The sequence below is a fragment of the Bombina bombina genome, chromosome 6 (assembly GCF_027579735.1).
Source record: "Bombina bombina isolate aBomBom1 chromosome 6, aBomBom1.pri, whole genome shotgun sequence".
In the NCBI taxonomy this organism is placed as follows: domain Eukaryota; kingdom Metazoa; phylum Chordata; class Amphibia; order Anura; family Bombinatoridae; genus Bombina; species Bombina bombina.
In genome coordinates, this window is record NC_069504.1 from 1,118,438,061 (window position 1) to 1,118,460,958 (window position 22,898).

General features: G+C 40.4%; 1 protein-coding gene across 1 annotated transcript in view; it reads right to left on the bottom strand.

Moving 5' to 3' along the window:
- Positions 1 to 22,898, bottom strand: part of LOC128664262 (NADH-cytochrome b5 reductase 3) — an 81,215-nt gene that overhangs the window by 6,524 nt on the left and 51,793 nt on the right. Inside the window, exons 7-8 of the mRNA XM_053719081.1 lie at positions 21,933 to 22,018; positions 5,614 to 5,713 (exon numbers count right to left, since the gene is read on the bottom strand). Coding sequence (XP_053575056.1) covers positions 5,614 to 5,713; positions 21,933 to 22,018 — 186 coding nt within the window. The remainder of the gene's footprint in view (positions 1 to 5,613; positions 5,714 to 21,932; positions 22,019 to 22,898) is intronic.

Genomic DNA, 22,898 nt, shown 5'->3' on the forward strand with positions numbered 1-22,898 from the left:
TGAGCTGTGATTCTTTCAGGAGGCTGCCGTCCGGCAGTCTCATAAGCCAATCTGATGATGCTTTTAAGCCAAAAAGATAGAGAGGTAGAAGTTGCTTTTTGACCTCTCCTTTTACCAGAATAAACAACAAACAAGGAAGATGTTTGTCTGAAATCCTTTGTAGCATCTAAATAGAATTTTAGAGCACGGACAACGTCCAAATTGTATAACAAACGTTCCTTCTATGAAACTTGATTCGGACACAAAGAAGGTACAACTATCTCCTGGTTAATATTTTTGTTGGAAACAACCTTCGGAAGAAAACCAGGCTCAGTACGTAAAAACCACCTTATCTGCATGGACCAGATAGGGCGGAGAACACTGCAGAGCAGATAACTCAGAAACTCTTCTAGCGGAAGAAATTGCAACCTAAAACAAAACTTTCCAAGATAATAACTTAATATCTATGGAATGTAAGGGTTCAAACGGAACCCCTTGAAGAACTGAAAGAACTAGATTAAGACTCCAGAGCCTGAACAAACGCTTAAACGTCTGGCACAGCTGCCAGCCTTTTGTGAAGTAAAACAGATAAAGCAGAGATCTGTCCCTTCAGAGAACTCGCAGAAAATCCTTTCTCCAAACCTTCTTGTAGAAAGGAAAGAATCTTAGGAATTTTTATCTTGTTCCATGGGAATCCTTTAGATTCACACCAACAGATATATTTTTTCCATATATTATGGTAAATTTTTCTAGTTACAGGCTTTCTAGCCTGAATAAGAGTATCTATTACAGAATCTGAAAACCCACGCTTTGATAAAATCAAGCGTTCAAACTCCAAGCAGTCAGTTGGAGGAAACCCAGATTCGGATGTTCGAATGGACCCTGAATAAGAAGGTCCTGTCTCAAAGGTAGCTTCCATGGTGGAGCCGATGACACATTCACCAGGTCTGCATACCAAGTCCTGCGTGGCCACACAGGAACTATCAAGGTCACCGAAGCCCTCTCCAGATTGAACCTGGCTACCAGCCTGGGAATGAGAGGAAACGGTGGGAATACATAAGCTAGGTTGAAGATCCAAGGTGCTACTATTGTATCCAATAGAGTCGCCTTGGGATCCCTGGATTTGGACCCATAACAAGGGACCATGAAGTTCTGACGAGAGGCCATCAGAACCAAGTCTGGAATGCCCCATAATTGAGTTATTTGGGCAAAGATTTCCAGATGGAGTTCCCACTCCCCCGGATGCTCCTCCATCGCCAGGGAACTCCTTGTTACCCCCTGATGGTTGTTATATGTAACAGTCGTCATGATGACTGATTGAAACCTTATGAATTTGGCCTTTGCTAGTCGAGGCCAAGCCTTGAGAGCATTGAATATCGCTCTCAGTTCCAGAATGTTTATCGGGAGAAGAGAGTCTTCCCGAAACCATAGACCCTGAGTTTTCAGGGGTTCCCAGACCGCCCCCCAGCCCACCAGACTGGCGTCGGTCGTGACAATGACCTATTCTGGTCTGCGGAAGCTCATTCCCTGTGACAGGTTGTCCAGGGTCAGCCACCAACGGAGTGAATCTCTGGTTATTTGATCTACTTGTATCGTCGGAGACAAGTCTGTATAATCCCCATTCCACTGTCTGAGCATGCCCAGGTGCAATGGTCTTAGATGAATTCGTGCAAAAGGAACTATGTCCATTGCCGCAACCATCAACCCTATTACTTCCATGGACTGCGCTATGGAAGGAAGAAGAACAGAATGAAGTACCTGACAAGAGCTTAGAAGTTTTGATTTTCTGGCCTCTGTCAGAAAAAACCTTCATTTCTAAGGAAACTATTATTGTTCCCAAGAAGGGAACTCTTGTTGACGGGGACAGAGAACTTTTTTCTATGTTCACTTTCCACCTGTGAGATCTGAGAAAGGCTAGGACAATGTCCGTATGAGCCCTTGCTTTTGACAGAGACGACACTTGAATCAGGATGTCGTCCAAGTAAGGTACTACTGCAATGCCCCTTGGTCTTAGCACCGCTAGAAGGGACCCTCGTACCCTTGTGAAAATCCTTGGAGCAGTGGCTAATCCGAATGGAAGTGCCACAGGTAATGCTTGTCCAGAAAGGCGAACCTTAGGAACCGAAAATGGTCCTTGTGGATAGGAATACGTAGGTACGCATCCTTTAAGTCCACCGTGGTCATGAATTGACCTTCCTGGATGGTAGGAAGGATCGTTCGAATGGTTTCCATTTTGAATGATGAAACCCTTAGAAACTTGTTTAGAATCTTGAGATCTAAAATAGGTCTGAATGTTCCCTCTTTTTTGGGAATTATGAACAGGTTGGAGTAAAAACCCATCCCTTGTTCTCCTAATGGAACAGGATGAATCACTCCCATGCTTAACAGGTCTTCTACACAGTGTAAGAATGCCTGTTCGAAGATAATTGAGACCCGTGGAACCTTCCCCTTGGGGGTAGTTCCCTGAATTCCAGGAGATAACCTTGAGAAACTATTTCTAGCGCCCAAGGATCCTGAACATCTCTTGCCCCAGCCTGAGCAAAGAGAGAAAGTCTGCCCCCCACCAGATCCTTCCCAGATCGGGGGCCAACACTTCATGCTGTTTTGGTAGCAGTGGCAGGTGACTTGGCCTGCTTACCCTTGTTCCAGCCTTGCATCGGCCTCCAGGCTGGCTTGGTTTGAGAAGTATTACCCTCTAGCTTAGAGGGTGTAGAATTTGAGGCTGGTCCGTTTCTGCGAAAGGGACGAAAATTTGGCTTCTTTTTAGCCTTAAAAGACCTATCCAGAGGAAGGGCGTGGCCCTTTCCCCCAGTGATGTCTGAAATAATCTCTTTCAAGTCGGGGCCAAACAGTGTTTTACCCTTGAAAGGGATGTTAAGCAAAAGCGCTCTGCGCGCCACGATAGCAAACCCTGAATTATTCGCCACTAATCTAGCTAATTGCAAAGCGGCATCTAAAATAAAAAAGAGTTAGCCAATTTAAGAGCTTGAACTCTGTCCAAAACCTCCTCGTACGAAGATTCTTTATTGAGCGACTTTTCTAGTTCTTCGAACCAGAAACACGCAGCTGTAGTGACAGGAACAATGCATGAAATTGGTTGTAGAAGGTAACCTTGCTGAACAAACATCTTTTTAAGCAAACCCTCTAACCTTTAATCCATAGGATCTTGAAAGCACAACTATCTTCTATAAGAATAGAAGTGCGTTTGTTTAGAGTAGAAACCGCCCCCTCGACCTTGGGGACTGTATGCTATAAGTCCTTTCTGGGGTCGACTATAGGAACTAATTTCTTAAATATAGGGGGAGGACAAAAAGGTATGCCAGGCCTTTCCCACTCCTTATTTACTATGTCCGCCACCCGCTTGGGTATAGGAAAAACATCGGGGGGCACCGGAACCTCTAGGAACTTGTCCATCTTACCTAATTTCTCTGGAATGACCAAATTGTCACAATCATCCAGAGTAGATAATACCTCCTTAAGTAGTGCGTGGAGATGTTGAAATTTAAATTTAAAAGTTACAATATCAGGTTCTGCTTGTTGAGAAATTTTCCCTGAATCTGAAATTTCTCCCTCAGACAAAACCTCCCTCCTGGCCCCTTCAGATAGGTGTGAGGGTATGTCAGAACAGATATCATCAGCGTCCTCTTGCTCTTCAGTGTTTAAAACAGAGCAATCACGCTTTCTCTGATAAGTAGGCATTTTGGAAAAAAAATGCATGCAATAGAATTATCCATTACAGCCATTAATTGTTGTATGGTAATAAGTATTGGCGCACTAGATGTACTAGGGGCCTCTTGTGTGGGCAAAACTGGTGTAGACACAGAAGGGGATGATGCAGTACCATGCTTACTCCCCTCATTAGAGGAATCATCTTGGGCAATATCATATCTATGGCATTATTATCCCTACTTTGTTTGGACATTATGACACAAATATATCACATATATTTAAATGGGGAGACACATTGGCTTTCATACATATAGAACATCGTTATCTGATGGTTCAGACCTGTTAAACAGGCTTAAACTTGTCAACAAAGCACAAAAAACGTTTTACAATAAAACCGTTACTGTCCCTTTAAATTTCAAACTGAACACACTTTATTACTGAATATGTGAAAAAGTATGAAGGAATTGTTCAAATTTCACCAAAATTTCACCACAGTAACTTAAAGCCTTAAAAGTATTGCACACCAAATTTGAAAGCTTTAACCCTTAAAATAACGGAATCGGAGCCGTTTTTACATTAAACCCCTATACAGTCCCAGGTATCTGCTTTGCTGAGACCCAACCAAGCCCAGAGGGGAATACGATACCAAATGATGCCTTCTATAAGCTTTTTCAGTGGTTCTTAGCTCCTCACACATGCATCTGCATGCCATGCTTTCCAAAAACAACTGCGCATTAGAGGCGCGAAAATGAGGCTCTGTCTATGACTAGAAAAGGCCCCCAGTGAAAAAGGTGTCCAATACAGTGCCTGCCGTTTTTATTAAAACAATCCCCAAGATTTAACAACTATTAAAAGTAATAATCTGCCAAATATACTTAGTAAAGTAATCGTTTTAGCCCAGAAAAATGTCTACCAGTTTTTTAAGCCCTAATGAAGCCCTTTATTCTTTTACTTAAACTAAGAAAATGGCTTACCGGTTCCCATAGGGAAAATGACAGCTTCCAGCATTACAGAGTCTTGTTAGAAATGTGTCATACCTCAAGCAGCAAAAGTCTGCTCACTGTTTCCCCCAACTGAAGTTAATTCCTCTCAACAGTCCTGTGTGGAAACAGCCATCGATTTTAGTAACGGTTGCTAAAATCATTTTCCTCTTACAAACAGAAATCTTCATCTCTTTCCTGTTTCAGAGTAAATAGTACATACCAGCACTATTTTAAAATAACAAACTCTTGATTGAAGAATAAAAACTACATTTAAACACCAAAAAACTCTAAGCCATCTCCGTGGAGATGTTGCCTGTACAACGGCAAAGAGAATGACTGGGGAAGGCGGAGCCTAGGAGGGATCATGTGACCAGCTTTGCTGGGCTCTTTGCCATTTCCTGTTGGGGAAGAGAATATCCCACAAGTAAGGATGACGCCGTGGACCGGACACACCTATGTTGGAGAAAGTGGCATTAACATGTATTTTGAAATATAAAATAAGTCAATATTTACTTTTTTTTTCTCAATCTTCAAAAATGCTGCAGTATGCCTGACTACATGAGAGAGAGTGATTGCTTAGATCAGTGCAGGAGATATATTCCATTTGGCCTCTAACTGACCAAAGCAAAGAATACCAGGTAAACATAGTTAAAAGTAATTTCAAGCTATTTAACTGAACTTCACTTTTCAGAACTTGCTAAATTATTATAAGTCAATAAAGGGCCTTTTAAATTCAGTATAAACGTGAATACAAAACGTGTTCATGCAACAGACTCCGCAAGAAATAGAAGGGGGTACTAATGAAAATCTGGGAGAGTCGCCCTATCACACAGAGCGTGACAAGGGCAGATCACAAGGCTGCTCCAGCACTAACAGAGTAATAAAATGTGAGTTTTCCAAATAGTTTTAACCAAGTCAGACACACAATTAAGCTATTGATAACAATGCTAAGGGCAAAGACCATCGGCCACATATGACTTACCCTCAGGAGCTTTGTCCAACGTGTACCAAAGCTTGAAGCGAGAGGAGTTGGACGTCTGGATTTCTTCTAGCTCATCTCGTAGCAGAATGTCTTTCTCAGTCTGTGGAAAAGAAAAACCTGGTTACAGTATTTTCCCCCTGATTTTAGTGAACAAAGTGAGAGAGCATTTTACAAAGTTTCTAAATCTAGAAAGCTCCAAATCCAATCATGAGCTACACTCAATACCATGTATCACATTGAAAAGATAATATATGCAGTACTGATGATAGAAGATATATATATATATTTAGGTGCCATAGACTAATCCTGCATTTTAAAATTACACAAATTATATCCTCTTGTCCTACCATTACTAATTCAAATGATTTCGTCTAATATGGGGTCAACACAGAGGGTCCTTCTGTTGTGAAGAAACATTTATTTTATAGATAACTGGGTGCTGGCAGAAAGCTGCCAGTACCTAAGATAGCAGAATTAGTTAGAAGGGGGAGGGTTAAAGAGCTTTTTGGGAGGGCTCAGGGAGGTGGGAAGGTAAGGGGGTAATCCTACACTAAGAAACAATAAAAAAATAAAAAAAAAAATAAAAAATTGTAAAACTGCATACTTGCAGACTGTCTGTGGGAGTGACACGTGTGTATATATAGCAGTTAGAGGGGGGTGGGAAGTGTCAGGTGGGAGGCTAACCTCTAAACTAAAATTAACCTTACAATCTACCTAATTAACACCTTCACTGCTACCTTTTACATTACCAAAAAGCAATGGCAAAGCCATATATGTCTGCTATTTCTGAACAAAAGAGATCCCAGAGAAGCTTTTACAACCATTTATGCCATAAGGTGGATGCTCTGTAGAGGGAGTAAGGATGTACCTTATAGCCAAGAAAAAAAAAACAACACACATTTAGAAATATCAAACAAAAAAAAAAAAAAAACCAGATAATTTGTTTCTTTTGGGATGAGGAGAGTCCATAACAAGTCGGATATATTTCCTGCAACTAGGTGGAGGCCAAAACCCCACAAAAAAAAAGCTTTAATCCCACCCACCTCTCCTCGGTTTACATATAGCTGAGCAGAGAAAAGAACATTAGGTAGGAAAGACAAAAAGCAGGGTACAAACAAGGTGCAATTTAGAACAGAGAACATAAATTTTGTTTTCTTTGGTAAGATAATGCACAACCTATGGATTTACATGTGGGATGCAATGCCCAAGCAGAGAGTCCATGTTAAAAGGACAAACCCAACAAAAATTATTTTATGATTAAGATAGAGGATACAATTTATATTATCTAATTTACTTCATTTTTCAAATATCTTTTCTTGAAGAAATAGCATTGCACATGGGAGAGCCAATCACACAAGGCATCTATGTGCAGCCAGCCAATCAGCAGCTAATGATCTATATAGATAGGTTTTTCATCAAAGGATATCAAGAGAATGAAGCATATTAGAAAATAGAAGTAAAACATAATTTATGTAAGAACTTACCTGATAAATTCATTTCTTTCATATTAGCAAGAGTCCATGAGCTAGTGACGTATGGGATATACATTCCTACCAGGAGGGGCAAAGTTTCCCAAACCTCAAAATGCCTATAAATACACCCCTCACCACACCCACAATTCAGTTTAACGAATAGCCAAGAAGTGGGGTGATAAAAAAGTGCGAAAGCATATAAAATAAGGAATTGGAATAATTGTGCTTTATACAAAATCATAACCACCACAAAAAAGGGCGGGCCTCATGGACTCTTGCTAATATGAAAGAAATGAATTTATCAGGTAAGTTCTTACATAAATTATGTTTTCTTTCATGTAATTAGCAAGAGTCCATGAGCTAGTGACGTATGGGATAATGATTACCCAAGATGTGGATCTTTCCACACAAGAGTCACTAGAGAGGGAGGGATAAAATAAAGACAGCCAATTCCTGCTGAAAATAATCCACACCCAAAATAAAGTTAACGAAAAACATAAGCAGAAGATTCAAACTGAAACCGCTGCCTGAAGTACTTTTCTACCAAAAACTGCTTCAGAAGAAGAAAATACATCAAAATGGTAGAATTTAGTAAAAGTATGCAAAGAGGACCAAGTTGCTGCTTTGCAAATCTGATCAACCGAAGCTTCATTCCTAAACGCCCAGGAAGTAGAAACTGACCTAGTAGAATGAGCTGTAATTCTCTGAGGCGGAGTTTTACCCGACTCAACATAGGCAAGATGAATTAAAGATTTCAACCAAGATGCCAAAGAAATGGCAGAAGCTTTCTGGCCTTTTCTAGAACCGGAAAAGATAACAAATAGACTAGAAGTCTTTCGGAAAGATTTAGTAGCTTCAACATAATATTTCAAAGCTCTAACAACATCCAAAGAATGCAACGATTTCTCCTTAGAATTCTTAGGATTAGGACATAATGAAGGAACCACAATTTCTCTACTAATGTTGTTGGAATTCACAACTTTAGGTAAAAATTCAAAAGAAGTTCGCAACACCACCTTATCCTGATGAAAAATCAGAAAAGGAGACTCACAAGAAAGAGCAGATAATTCAGAAACTCTTCTGGCAGAAGAGATGGCCAAAAGGAACAAAACTTTCCAAGAAAGTAATTTAATGTCCAATGAATGCATAGGTTCAAACGGAGGAGCTTGAAGAGCCCCCAGAACCAAATTCAAACTCCAAGGAGGAGAAATTGACTTAATGACAGGTTTTATACGAACCAAAGCTTGTACAAAACAATGAATATCAGGAAGAATAGCAATCTTTCTGTGAAAAAGAACAGAAAGAGCAGAGATTTGTCCTTTCAAGGAACTTGCAGACAAACCTTTATCTAAACCATCCTGAAGAAACTGTAAAATTCTCGGTATTCTAAAAGAATGCCAAGAAAAATGATGAGAAATACACCAAGAAATATAGGTCTTCCAGACTCTATAATATATCTCTCTAGATACAGATTTACGAGCCTGTAACATAGTATTAATCACAGAGTCAGAGAAACCTCTTTGACCAAGAATCAAGCGTTCAATCTCCATACCTTTAAATTTAAGGATTTCAGATCCTGATGGAAAAAAGGACCTTGTGACAGAAGGTCTGGTCTTAACGGAAGAGTCCACGGTTGGCAAGAGGCCATCCGGACAAGATCCGCATACCAAAACCTGTGAGGCCATGCCGGAGCTACCAGCAGAACAAACGAGCATTCCTTCAGAAGCTTGGAGATTACTCTTGGAAGAAGAACTAGAGGCGGAAAGATATAGGCAGGATGATACTTCCAAGGAAGTGATAATGCATCTACTGCTTCCGCCTGAGGATCCCGGGATCTGGACAGATACCTGGGAAGTTTCTTGTTTAGATGGGACGCCATCAAATCTATTTCTGGAAGTTCCCACATTTGAACAATCTGAAGAAATACCTCTGGGTGAAGAGACCATTCGCCCGGATGCAACGTTTGGCGACTGAGATAATCCGCTTCCCAATTGTCTACACCTGGGATATGAACCGCAGAGATTAGACAGGAGCTGGATTCCGCCCAAACCAAAATTTGAGATACTTCTTTCATAGCCAGAGGACTGTGAGTCCCTCCTTGATGATTGATGTATGCCACAGTTGTGACATTGTCTGTCTGAAAACAAATGAACGATTCTCTCTTCAGAAGAGGCCAAAACTGAAGAGCTCTGAAAATTGCACGGAGTTCCAAAATATTGATCGGTAATCTCACCTCCTGAGATTCCCAAACTCCTTGTGCCGTCAGAGATCCCCACACAGCTCCCCAACCTGTGAGACTTGCATCTGTTGAAATCACAGTCCAGGTCGGAAGCACAAAAGAAGCCCCCTGAATTAAACAATGGTGATCTGTCCACCACGTTAGAGAGTGTCGAACAATCGGTTTTAAAGATATTAATTGAGATATCTTTGTGTAATCCTTGCACCATTGATTCAGCATACAAAGCTGAAGAGGTCGCATGTGAAAACGAGCAAAGGGGATCGCGTCCGATGCAGCAGTCATAAGACCTAGAATTTCCATGCATAAGGCTACCGAAGGGAATGATTGTGACTGAAGGTTTCGACAAGCTGCAATCAGTTTTAGACGTCTCTTGTCTGTTAAAGACAGAGTCATGGACACTGAATCTATCTGGAAACCCAGAAAAGTTACCCTTGTCTGAGGAATCAATGAACTTTTTGGTAAATTGATCCTCCAACCATGATCTTGAAGAAACAACACAAGTCGATTCGTATGAAATTCTGCTAAATGTAAAGACTGAGCAAGTACCAAGATATCGTCCAAATAAGGAAATACCACAATACCCTGTTCTCTGATTACAGACAGAAGGGCACCGAGAACCTTTGTAAAAATTCTTGGAGCTGTAGCTAGGCCAAACGGCAGAGCCACAAACTGGTAATGCTTGTCCAGAAAAGAGAATCTCAGGAACTGATAATGATCTGGATGAATCGGAATATGCAGATATGCATCCTGTAAATCTATTGTGGACATATAATTCCCTTGCTGAACAAAAGGCAAGATAGTCCTTACAGTTACCATCTTGAACGTTGGTATCCTTACATAACGATTCAATATTTTTAGATCCAGAACTGGTCTGAAGGAATTCTCCTTCTTTGGTACAATGAAGAGAATTGAATAAAACCCCATCCCCTGTTCCTGAACTGGAACTGGCATAATTACTCCAGTCAACTCTAGATCTGAAACACAATTCAGAAATGCTTGAGCTTTTACTGGATTTACTGGGACACGGGAAAGAAAAACATAATTTATGCTTACCTGATAAATTCCTTTCTTCTGTAGTGTGATCAGTCCACGGGTCATCATTACTTGTGGGATATTAACTGCTCCCCTACAGGAAGTGCAAGAGGATTCACCCAGCAGAGTTGCTATATAGCTCCTCCCCTCTACGTCACCTCCAGTCATTCGACCAAGGACCAACGAGAAAGGAGAAGCCAAGGGTGTAGTGGTGACTGGAGTATAATTTAAAAAATATTTACCTGCCTTAAAAAACAGGGCGGGCCGTGGACTGATCACACTACAGAAGAAAGGAATTTATCAGGTAAGCATAAATTATGTTTTCTTCTGTTAAGTGTGATCAGTCCACGGGTCATCATTACTTGTGGGATACCAATACCAAAGCAAAAGTACACGGATGACGGGAGGGATAGGCAGGCTCTTTATACAGAAGGAACCACTGCCTGAAGAACCTTTCTCCCAAAAATAGCCTCCGAGGAAGCAAAAGTGTCAAATTTGTAAAATTTGGAAAAAGTATGAAGCGAAGACCAAGTTGCAGCCTTGCAAATCTGTTCAACAGAGGCCTCATTCTTAAAGGCCCAAGTGGAAGCCACAGCTCTAGTGGAATGAGCTGTAATTCTTTCAGGAGGCTGCTGTCCAGCAGTCTCATAAGCTAAACGAATTATGCTACGAAGCCAAAAAGAGAGAGAGGTAGCAGAAGCTTTTTGACCTCTCCTCTGACCAGAGTAAACGACAAACAGGGAAGACGTTTGTCGAAAATCTTTAGTTGCCTGTAAATAAAATTTAAGGGCACGAACTACATCCAGATTGTGCAAAAGACGTTCCTTCCTCGAAGAAGGATTTGGGCACAAGGATGGAACAACAATCTCCTGATTGATATTCCTGTTAGTGACTACCTTAGGTAAGAACCCAGGCTTAGTACGCAGAACTACCTTATCCGAGTGAAAAATCAAATAAGGAGAATCACAATGTAAGGCTGATAACTCAGAGACTCTTCGAGCCGAGGAAATAGCCATTAAAAATAGAACTTTCCAAGATAACAACTTTATATCAATGGAATGAAGGGGTTCAAACGGAACACCCTGTAAAACGTTAAGAACAAGGTTTAAACTCCATGGTGGAGCCACAGCTTTAAACACAGGTTTAATCCTGGCCAAAGCCTGACAAAAAGCCTGAACGTCTGGAACTTCTGACAGACGCTTGTGTAACAGAATGGACAGAGCTGAGATCTGTCCCTTTAAGGAACTAGCGGATAACCCCTTTTCTAAACCTTCTTGTAGAAAAGACAATATCCTAGGAATCCTAACCTTACTCCAAGAGTAACCTTTGGATTCGCACCAATATAGGTATTTACGCCATATTTTATGGTAAATCTTTCTGGTAACAGGCTTCCTAGCCTGTATTAAGGTATCAATAACTGACTCAGAAAAACCACGCTTTGATAAGATCAAGCGTTCAATTTCCAAGCAGTCAGCTTCAGAGAAGTTAGATTTTGATGTTTGAAAGGACCCTGAATCAGAAGGTCCTGTTTCAGAGGTAACGACCAAGGTGGACAGAATGACATGTCCACCAGATCTGTATACCAAGTCCTGTGTGGCCATGCAGGCGCTATTAGAATCACTGATGCTTTCTCCTGTTTGATTCTGGCAATCAATCGAGGAAGCATCGGGAAAGGTGGAAACACATGAGCCATCCTGAAGGTCCATGGTGCTGTCAAGGCATCTATCAGGACCGCTCCCGGATCCCTGGATCTGGACCCGTAGCGCGGAAGCTTGGCGTTCTGTCGAGACGCCATGAGATCAATCTCTGGTTTGCCCCAACGTCGAAGTATTTGGGCAAAGACCTCTGGATGAAGTTCCCACTCCCCCGGATGAAAAGTCTGACGACTTAAGAAATCCGCCTCCCAGTTCTCCACTCCCGGGATGTGGATTGCAGACAGGTGGCAAGAGTGAGACTCTGCCCAGCGAATTATCTTCGATACTTCCATCATTGCTAGGGAGCTTCTTGTCCCTCCCTGATGGTTGATATAAGCTACAGTCGTGATGTTGTCCGACTGGAACCTGATGAACCCCCGAGTTGCTAACTGGGGCCAAGCCAGAAGAGCATTGAGGACTGCTCTCAATTCCAGAATGTTTATTGGAAGAAGACTCTCCTCCTGATTCCATAGTCCCTGAGCCTTCAGAGAATTCCAGACAGCGCCCCAACCTAGTAGGCTGGCGTCTGTTGTTACAATTGACCAGTCTGGCCTGCTGAATGGCATTCCCCTGGACAGATGTGGCCGATAAAGCCACCATAGAAGAGAATTTCTGGTCTCTTGAATGGAATGAAGGACACGGCATGCACTTTGAAGTTTTGTTAACCTGTCCTCTGTCAGGTAAATCTTCATTTCTACAGAATCTATCAGAGTCCCCAGGAAGGGAACTCTTGTGAGTGGAAAGAGAGAACTTTTCTCTTCGTTCACTTTCCATCCATGCGACCTTAGAAATGCCAGTACTATCTCTGTATGAGATTTGGCAGTTTGAAAGCTTGAAGCTTGTATCAGTATGTCGTCTAAGTACGGAGCTACTGAAATTCCTCGCGGTCTTAGTACCGCCAGAAGAGTGCCCAGAACCTTTGTGAAGATTCTTGGAGCCGTAGCCAGTCCGAATGGAAGAGCTACAAACTGGTAATGCCTGTCTAAAAAGGCAAACCTTAGATACCGGTAATGACTTCTGTGAATCGGTATGTGAAGGTAAGCATCCTTTAAATCCACTGTGGTCAAGTACTGACCCTCTTGGATCATGGGCAAAATTGTTCGAATAGTTTCCATCTTGAACGATGGAACTCTTAGGAATTTGTTTAGGATCTTTAAATCCAAGATTGGCCTGAAGGTTCCCTCTTTTTTGGGAACTACAAACAGATTTGAGTAAAACCCTTGTCCTTGTTCCAACCGCGGAACTGGATGGATCACTCCCATTAATAAAAGATCTTGTACGCAGCGTAGAAACGCTTCCTTCTTTGTTAGGTTTGTTGACAACCTTGACAGATGAAATCTCCCTCTTGGGGGAGAGGATTTGAAGTCCAGAAGGTATCCCTGAGATATGATCTCTAACGCCCAGGGATCCTGAACATCTCTTGCCCAAGCCTGGGCGAAGAGGGAAAGTCTGCCCCCCACTAGATCCGGTCCCGGATCGGGGGCCCTCAATTCATGCTGTCTTAGGGGCAGCAGCAGGTTTTCTGGCCTGTTTGCCCCTGTTCCAGGACTGGTTAGGTTTCCAGCCTTGTCTGTAGCGAGCAACAGCTCCTTCCTGTTTTGGTGCAGAGGAAGTTGATGCTGCTCCTGCTTTGAAATTACGAAAGGAACGAAAATTGGACTGTCTAGCCTTGGCTTTGGCCTTGTCCTGAGGCAGGGCATGACCTTTACCTCCTGTAATGTCATCAATAATCACTTTCAAGCCGGGCCCGAATAAGGTCTGCCCTTTGAAAGGAATATTAAGCAATTTAGATTTAGACGTAACATCAGCTGACCAGGATTTTAGCCACAGAGCTCTGCGTGCCTGAATGGCGAATCCTGAATTTTTAGCCGCAAGTTTAGTTAAAATGTACTACGGCATCTGAAATAAATGAATTAGCTAACTTAAGGAATTTAAGTTTGTGTGTGATGTCATCTAGTGTGGATGATTGAAGTGTCTCTTCCAGAGACTCAAACCAAAATGCTGCTGCAGCCGTGACAGGCGCAATACATGCAAGAGGTTGCAATATAAACCCTTGTTGAACAAACATTTTCTTAAGGTAACCCTCTAACTTTTTATCCATTGGATCTGAAAAAAACACAGCTATCCTCCACTGGGATAGTGGTACGCTTAGCTAAAGTAGAAACTGCTCCCTCCACCTTAGGGACCATTTGCCATAAGTCCCGTGTGGCGGCGTCTATTGGAAACATTTTTCTGAATATAGGAGGGGGTGAGAAAGGCACACCGGGTCTATCCCACTCCTTAGTAACAATGTCAGTAAGTCTCTTAGGTATAGGAAAAACGTCAGTACTCGTCGGTACCGCAAAATATTTATCCAACCTACACATTTTTTCTGGGATTGCAACTGTGTTACAATCATTCAGAGCCGCTAATACCTCCCCTAGTAACACACGGAGGTTCTCAAGCTTAAATTTAAAATTTGAAATGTCTGAGTCCAGTTTATTTGGATCAGAACCGTCACCCACAGAATGAAGCTCTCCGTCTTCATGTTCTGCAAACTGTGACGCAGTATCAGACATGGCCCTTGCATTATCAGCGCACTCTGTTCTCATCCCAGAGTGATCACGTTTACCTCTTAGTTCTGGTAGTTTAGCCAAAACTTCAGTCATAACAGTAGCCATATCTTGTAATGTGATTTGTAATGGCCGCCCAGATGCACTCGGCGCTACAATATCACGCACCTCCTGAGCGGGAGATGCAGGTACTGACACGTGAGGCGAGTTAGTCGGCATAACTCTCCCCTCGTTGTTTGGTGAAATATGTTCAATTTGTACAGATTGACTATTTTTTAAAGTAGCATCAATACATTTAGTACATAAATTTCTATTGGGCTCCACTTTGGCATTAACACATATAGCACAGAGATATTCCTCTGAATCAGACATGTTTAACACACTAGCAAATAAACAGCAACTTGGAAATACTTTTCAAAGTAGTTTACAAATAATATGAAAACGAACTGTGCCTTTAAGAAGCACAGAAAATATTATAACAGATAAAATAATTAAGTTATAGCATCAATCTTTGTCAGAATATACAGTTTTAGCAAAGGATTGTTCCCCTCAGCAAATGATAACTAACCCAGGCAGCAGAAAAAAAATACACAAATAAACGTTTTTTATATCACAGTCAATACAATCAGCACAGCTCTGCTGTATGATTACTTCCCTCAAAAAAGACTCTTGAGATCCCTGAACTCTGTAGAGATGAACCGGATCATGCAGGAAGAAAATGAACCTCTGACTGAGTTTTTCTGATGCATAGTGAAAGCACCAAAATGGCCCCTCCCCCACACACATAACAGTGAGAGAGATCAGTGAACTGCTCTAATTTAAATCAAAACTATTGCCAAGTGGAAAAAAAGTGCCCAAAACATTTTTTCACCCAGTACCTCAGAGAAAAAAACGTTTTTACATGCCAGCAAAAAAACGTTTTACCTCAATAATTAATTGTCATTTAAAACCTATTGCAAGTCCCTGCAAAATAGGTTAAGTCTATGTATACAGTTTAAAAGCCAGAGAAGTACCATTTCCCAGAAAAATGAAGTGTAAAATATACATACATGACAGCCTGATATCAGCTACATCTACTGCATTTAAGGCTGAGTTTACATTATAACGGTATGGCAGGATTTTCTCATCAATTCCATGTCAGAAAATAATAAACTGCTACATACCTCTTTGCAGATTAATCTGCCTGCTGTCCCCTGATCTGAAGTTACCTCTCCTCAGATGGCCGAGAAACAGCAATATGATCTTAACTACTCCGGCTAAAATCATAGAAAAACTCAGGTAGATTCTTCTTCAAATTCTACCAGAGAAGGAATAACACACTCCGGTGCTATTATAAAACAAACAACTTTTGATTGAAGATATAAAAACTAAATATATCACCATAGTCCTCTCACACATCCTATCTAGTCGTTGGGTGCAAGAGAATGACTGGAGGTGACGTAGAGGGGAGGAGCTATATAGCAACTCTGCTGGGTGAATCCTCTTGCACTTCCTGTAGGGGAGCAGTTAATATCCCACAAGTAATGATGACCCGTGGACTGATCACACTTAACAGAAGAAAAATCTCTTTGCAGGAGGTCTCATCTTGAAACCAATTCTGTACCCTTCTGAAACAATGTTCTGAATCCAAAGATTGTGAACAGAATTGATCCAAATTTCTTTGAAAAAACGTAACCTGCCCCCTACCAGCTGAGCTGGAATGAGGGCCGCACCTTCATGTGGACTTAGAAGCAGGCTTTGCCTTTCTGGCTGGCTTGGATTTATTCCAGATTGGAGATGGTTTCCAAACTGAAACTGCTCCTGAGGATGAAGGATCAGACTTTTGTTCTTTGTTGAAACGAAAGGAACGAAAACGATTATTAGCCCTGTTTTTACCCTTAGATTTTTTATCCTGTGGTAAAAAAGTTCCTTTCCCACCAGTAACAGTTGAAATAATAGAATCCAACTGAGAACCAAATAATTTGTTACCCTGGAAAGAAATGGAAAGTAGAGTTGATTTAGAAGCCATATCAGCATTCCAAGTCTTAAGCCATAAAGCTCTTCTAGCTAAAATAGCTAGAGACATAAACCTGACATCAACTCTGATAATATCAAAGATGGCATCACAGATAAAATTATTAGCATGCTGAAGAAGAATAATAATATCATGAGAATCATGATGTGTTACTTGTTGCGCTAAAGTTTCCAACCAAAAAGTTGAAGCTGCAGCAACATCAGCCAAAGATATAGCAGGTCTAAGAAGATTACCTGAACACAGATAAGCTTTTCTTAGAAAGGATTCAATTTTCCTATCTAAAGGATCCTTAAACGAAGTACCATCTGACGTAGGAATAGTAGTAAGTTTAGCAAGGGTAGAAATAGCCCCATCAACTTTAGGGATTTTGTCCCAAAATTCTAATCTGTCAGACGGCACAGGATATAATTGCTTAAAACGTTTAGAAGGAGTAAATGAATTACCCAATTTATCCCATTCTTTGGAAATTACTGCAGAAATAGCATTAGGAACAGGAAAAACTTCTGGAATAACCACAGGAGATTTAAATACCTTATCCAAACGTTTAGAATTAGTATCAAGAGGACCAGAATCCTCTATTTCTAAAGCAATTAGAACTTCTTTAAGTAAAGAACGAATAAATTCCATTTTAAATAAATATGAAGATTTATCAGCATCAACCTCTGAGACAGAATCCTCTGAACCAGAAGAGTCATCAGAATCAGAATGATGATGTTCATTTAAAAATTCATCTGTAGGGAGAGAGGTTTTAAAAGATTTTTTACGTTTACTAGAAGGAGAAATAACAGACATAGCCTTCTTTATGGATTCAGAAACAAAATCTCTTATGTTATCAGGAACATTCTGCACCTTAGATGTTGAAGGAACTGCAACAGGCAATGGTACTTTACTAAAGGAAATATTATCTGCTTTAACAAGTTTGTCATGACAATCAATACAAACAACAGCTGGAGGAATAGCTACCAAAAGTTTACAGCAGATACACTTAGCTTTGGTAGATCCAGCACCAGACAGCGATTTTCCTGTAGTATCTTCTGACTCAGATGCAACGTGAGACATCTTGCAATATGTAAGAGAAAAAACAACATATAAAGCAAAATTGATCAAATTCCTTAAATGACAGTTTCAGGAATGGGAAAAAATGCCAAAGAACAAGCTTCTAGCAACCAGAAGCAATGAAAAATTAGACTTAAATAATGTGGAGACAAAAGCGACGCCCATATTTTTTAGCGCCAAATAAGACGCCCACATTATTTGGCGCCTAAATGCTTTTGGCGCCAAAAATGACGCCACATCCGGAACGCCGACATTTTTGGCGCAAAATAACGTCAAAAAATGACGCAACTTCCGGCGACACGTATGACGCCGGAAATGGAAAAGAATTTTTGCGCCAAAAAAGTCCGCGCCAAGAATGACGCAATAAAATAAAGCATTTTCAGCCCCCGCGAGCCTAACAGCCCACAGGGAAAAAGAGTCAAATTTTTGAAGGTAAGAAAAAATGATTAAATCAAATGCATTATCCCAAATATGAAACTGACTGTCTGAAAAATAAGGAAAGTTGAACATTCTGAGTCAAGGCAAATAAATGTTTGAATACATATATTTAGAACTTTATAAACAAAGTGCCCAACCATAGCTTAGAGTGTCACAGAAAATAAGATTTACTTACCCCAGGACACTCATCTACATGTTTGTAGAAAGCCAAACCAGTACTGAAACGAGAATCAGCAGAGGTAATGGTATATATAAGAGTATATCGTCGATCTGAAAAGGGAGGTAAGAGATGAATCTCTACGACCGATAACAGAGAACCTATGAAATAGACCCCGTAGAAGGAGATCACTGCATTCAAATAGGCAATACTCTCCTCACATCCCTCTGACATTCACTGCACGCTGAGAGGAAAACCGGGCTCCAACTTGCTGTGGAGCGCATATCAACGTAGAATCTAGCACAAACTTACTTCACCACCTCCATCGGAGGCAAAGTTTGTAAAACTGAATTGTGGGTGTGGTGAGGGGTGTATTTATAGGCATTTTGAGGTTTGGGAAACTTTGCCCCTCCTGGTAGGAATGTATATCCCATACGTCACTAGCTCATGGACTCTTGCTAATTACATGAAAGAAATTAGAAAGTTGTTTAACATGCCATGCTCTTTCTAAACCATGAAAGAAAAAATATGGGTTTTATGTCCCTTTAAGGAAAGGGTGGGACATTTTTAAAGGGATACTGAACGAAGAAAAATTGATAAATAGGAGTAAAATTAGAAAGTTGCTTAAAGGGCCAGTAAACTTACCAAATAATGTTATATAATTCTGCACATAGTGCAGAATTAGTTAACATTAGCTTAGCGCTAGCTTTATAAAACAAAGGGCTGCATAGATATTTACCCAAGAACATTACTTTTACAGAACGCCGCTCCTTGCTCTACTGAGTGGGTCTGTTTTTTTCAGAAGCGCATGGCGCAATCGGGACTTCTGTGAATAGACAGTGCGCCACGATGCGCTTCTGAAAAAACAGACCTGCTCAGTAGAGCAAGGAGAAGCGTTCTGTAAAAGTCTTTTCTTAGGGAAATATCTATGCAGCCCTTTGTTTAATAAAGCTAGTGCTAAGCTAATGTTAAATAATTCTGCACTATTTGGGTCTTTGAACCTTAACCATAATAGGTTTATCTTACTCAGTCTATTGAGTTCCTGGGAAGTTGTTCAGCCTTCCTTTACCCACCAGCAGCTTTAAATGGACGGGGGGGCACGTTAAAAGATGATATCACATGTGTTCTGAGCTTTAGTGTACCTGGAAGGCTGTAGTAGAAAAACCATAACCTAGAACATTAAACAATCTGGAACTTCTATCTACAAGTGCAAGCTTTTAATTTCTGATGCCAGTATAATCTGTTCATCTAGTGAAGTGTGCCACAACTTGTCAGTTTAGCAATCTCTCATAATCCTCTCAGTATTTATATCTGTACTTATACAAATACAATACACAGCAATACAAATGGTCAGTGAGAAACAAAGGAAATGCCTTTCCCTGCCTCAGCACTATACTGCTGCCACCATGAGTAAAATCTGCCATTTACTTTCATTTTTGGCAGTCTTCCTTAGTCTTACAAATGAGTTTCCCTGTATTGTGTTTACAGTAGTTTACGGACATACTCTTAGCAACTAATCATCTGGAATATACACAAACATGCTAGTTCTGTATGCAGATCCAGTTGTGGTGGGTAACATACAGATGTATTAGTTCTGCCCTCCTTAAATATGATCAGCAACTACGATAATCCTTGTAGTCTTGTGCAAATGTTCCCCTCCTGTATTGCTTGACTCTATATAATTTTCGGAGAATACGCCGTACAGAGAGAGAGAGAATACAGAGTAAGCTGCACAGGTTTTCACAGGTGTCAGAAATATTCTGGATATCAGGCAGGTGCAAAAGTGCAGTTTCTGCAGAATAGTTTAGTGATCGCAAATGTCTCAGTATGTTTTGGCATTCTACATCAAATTGTAGGGTCAGGACCAGGGAAAGTAAACCGCTGTACAATAATCCTTGTGCACTAATGAGACTTCCCTCAAGGCAAGCCAGTACAAAGTGGTAGCTTATTAAATCCTTGCTGCCTAATTATTCCACAAACACAATTTCTTACTGCTGTGCCCTTTTCACCATGGTCTAAACCAATCTAGTAACAAATTGATCGTTTATTGAATTAGAAATTACCTTTAATTGTTCATCATTAACATCGTGGTTAAGGTCACTAGACAGTAAACCAAACCTCCTCACCTTTTGTACAATCTGGTTATATAATATGTAAATAACTTTAACAAGCATGCACTTCCTTTAAGAGCAGAACTGATCTTTCTTATGCTCAGTATAGCACCTCATTTGACACCTGTTCCACTCATTTAGACTTGTGTTCCCTAACTTCACAAACAAGCTCATTAAAAAAGGGATATTCCAGCCAAAACCAAAAACATACACCAGTTTATTTCACTTTTCAATAGAAGCATTTTTGTAATATCCTTGTATTAGCAAACATGCTTCTATGAAAAAGCTTTAACTGATTTAAAGGGACACCGAACCCATTTTTTCTCTTTTGTGATTCAGAAAGAGCATGCAATTTTAAGCAACTTTCTAATGTACTCCTATTATCAAATTTTCTTCACTCTTGGTATCTTTATTTGAAATGCAAAAATGTAAGTTTAGATGCCGGCCCATTTTTTGTGAACAACCTGGGTTGTTCTTGCTGTTTGGTGGATAAATTAATCTGCCAATAAAAAAGTGCTTTGCTTAATGAATTGGATGCACCGGAAACCAGATTGGTGAAACAGGTAACTTTATTCAAAGAAATCTTAAAAAGCATTCAATGCTAAATGGCAATAGAAACTCCTACTTCAACGTGAGTGGTGTGTGTCCCACTCCAGGGACTGCTTGCTGACGCGTTTCGGCACAAAAGGCCAGTAAACGTACCAAATAATGTTATATAAAAAAGTGCTGTCCAGAGTACTGAACCAAAAAAAACAGCTTAGATGCCTTATTTTTCAAATAAAGATAGCAAGAGAACGAAGACAAATTGATAATAGAAATAAAATTAGAAAGTTGCTTAAAATTGCATGCTCTGACTCACGAAAGAAAAAATTTGGGTTCAGTGTCCCTTTAAGGGAGAGCTTTAACTGTACAATTGAAGCATAATCTTAATATGCTTCATGCACCAGCATTTTAAAAAGTGTGCTCTGATGGCAGCAGCACCTTGTATTGTGTTGGTGGAAACTCAGTTTACATGATACAAGTCACTTCCAGCTCCCTAAGCAGACACATTGGTAACAATGTTGGTGCATGAAGCATATTTAGATATAATTCACATGCACAGTGAACGTTCTCATAGAAAACAGTGATAGCTTTCATTAAAAGTCTTTCTGCTAATACATTTGTGCTGAAAGGTGAAATGCATTGATATGCATGTGAATTATAGATGGAATGTCCCTTTAAGTTTTCAGCACAAACTCCAAGTTATGGCACAAACAGAATCAGATTCCAAGCAAACCTTCATATAGAGCTGCCTGCCAATGCACTTAGTGACGGACTCTCAAACCCCTCACATAGCACGTTAATAAAATGTCCTCTTGCATAAAAACTAGATCAAGACTAGTCAAATCCCATGAGTCACGGCACCTACATAACCATGTATAGAAGCACCCAAGGCTCCTGGGGTAAGTATATTCTGTCCGAGTCAAATCAAAAACTAAAATAATTTCTTATACCAATTAAATCTTGTAATAAGAGGAAATACTTCTGTTAATATCTTCCCTCCGCAGACCGTACCTGGTTGGCAAACAGCAAATAACAGGTTGTTTCATCATCTTTATCTTTTACGATGTCGCGAATAAGCTGAAGCATCGGGGTTATGCCTGGAAATGACAAAGATTGGAGTAGCCATGTTAGCCCAGTAATCAATTTCAACAGAGTACAGCAGTATGTACGGATACACTTATTGGACTTAAAACGCATATTAAACGGACAAGCGTGTGCGATTGCTCTCCCTCAGGTATTGCTTCATATGTGAGAGCAGAAAATACCAAAAGATTCTATTTTTTATAGGCATTGTCTGTCCAATTAAAAAGGATATCATCAAATACTGCAAACCGTGTTATATTGGTGTGGTTATAAGACAAGTATAGTAAATACCAAAAGCGCACAGAGTAGCCATGGGCAAAGATTTGTATCCGGCATTATAGAAACAAATGCTGAATATGGCTGCATGACGGGAATTCAGCTTTTTCTTGGGCATCCGATTTATTAGTGTAAAAATCCCAACACACAAAGATTAGGATTTGCACAGATATTTGTGTGTGGCACTTTTGCATGAATAAATCTGGGAGCTGATATAAATGCTACTTCAGCAAAGGAGAATGGAATCCAGCACACAGGTCCCAGATAGGAAAGCCGTCAAGAGCTACTACCAAGCTCTGTATATATATGTAAGACAAAAAAAGTGGAGGGTCTCCAATGGTGCAAAACGCCTTTCTTTCTTTTTATAAAGTTTCCAAACAGGATCAAAAAAGAAATACGTTTCGGGGCCAATGCCAAATGATTAAGGGGCATTGGCCCCCGAAACGTCATGTTTTTTTTTTTTATTCTCTTTGGAAACTCTATAATAAGAAAGAAGTTTTGCACCATTGGAGACCCTCCACTTTTTTTTTTTTTTCTTTGTCATAACAATGCTGCTGCCTGCACTAGATTTGTAATCTGTTACTATAATGATTGCTGAAAACAAATAATTTGCCTGCG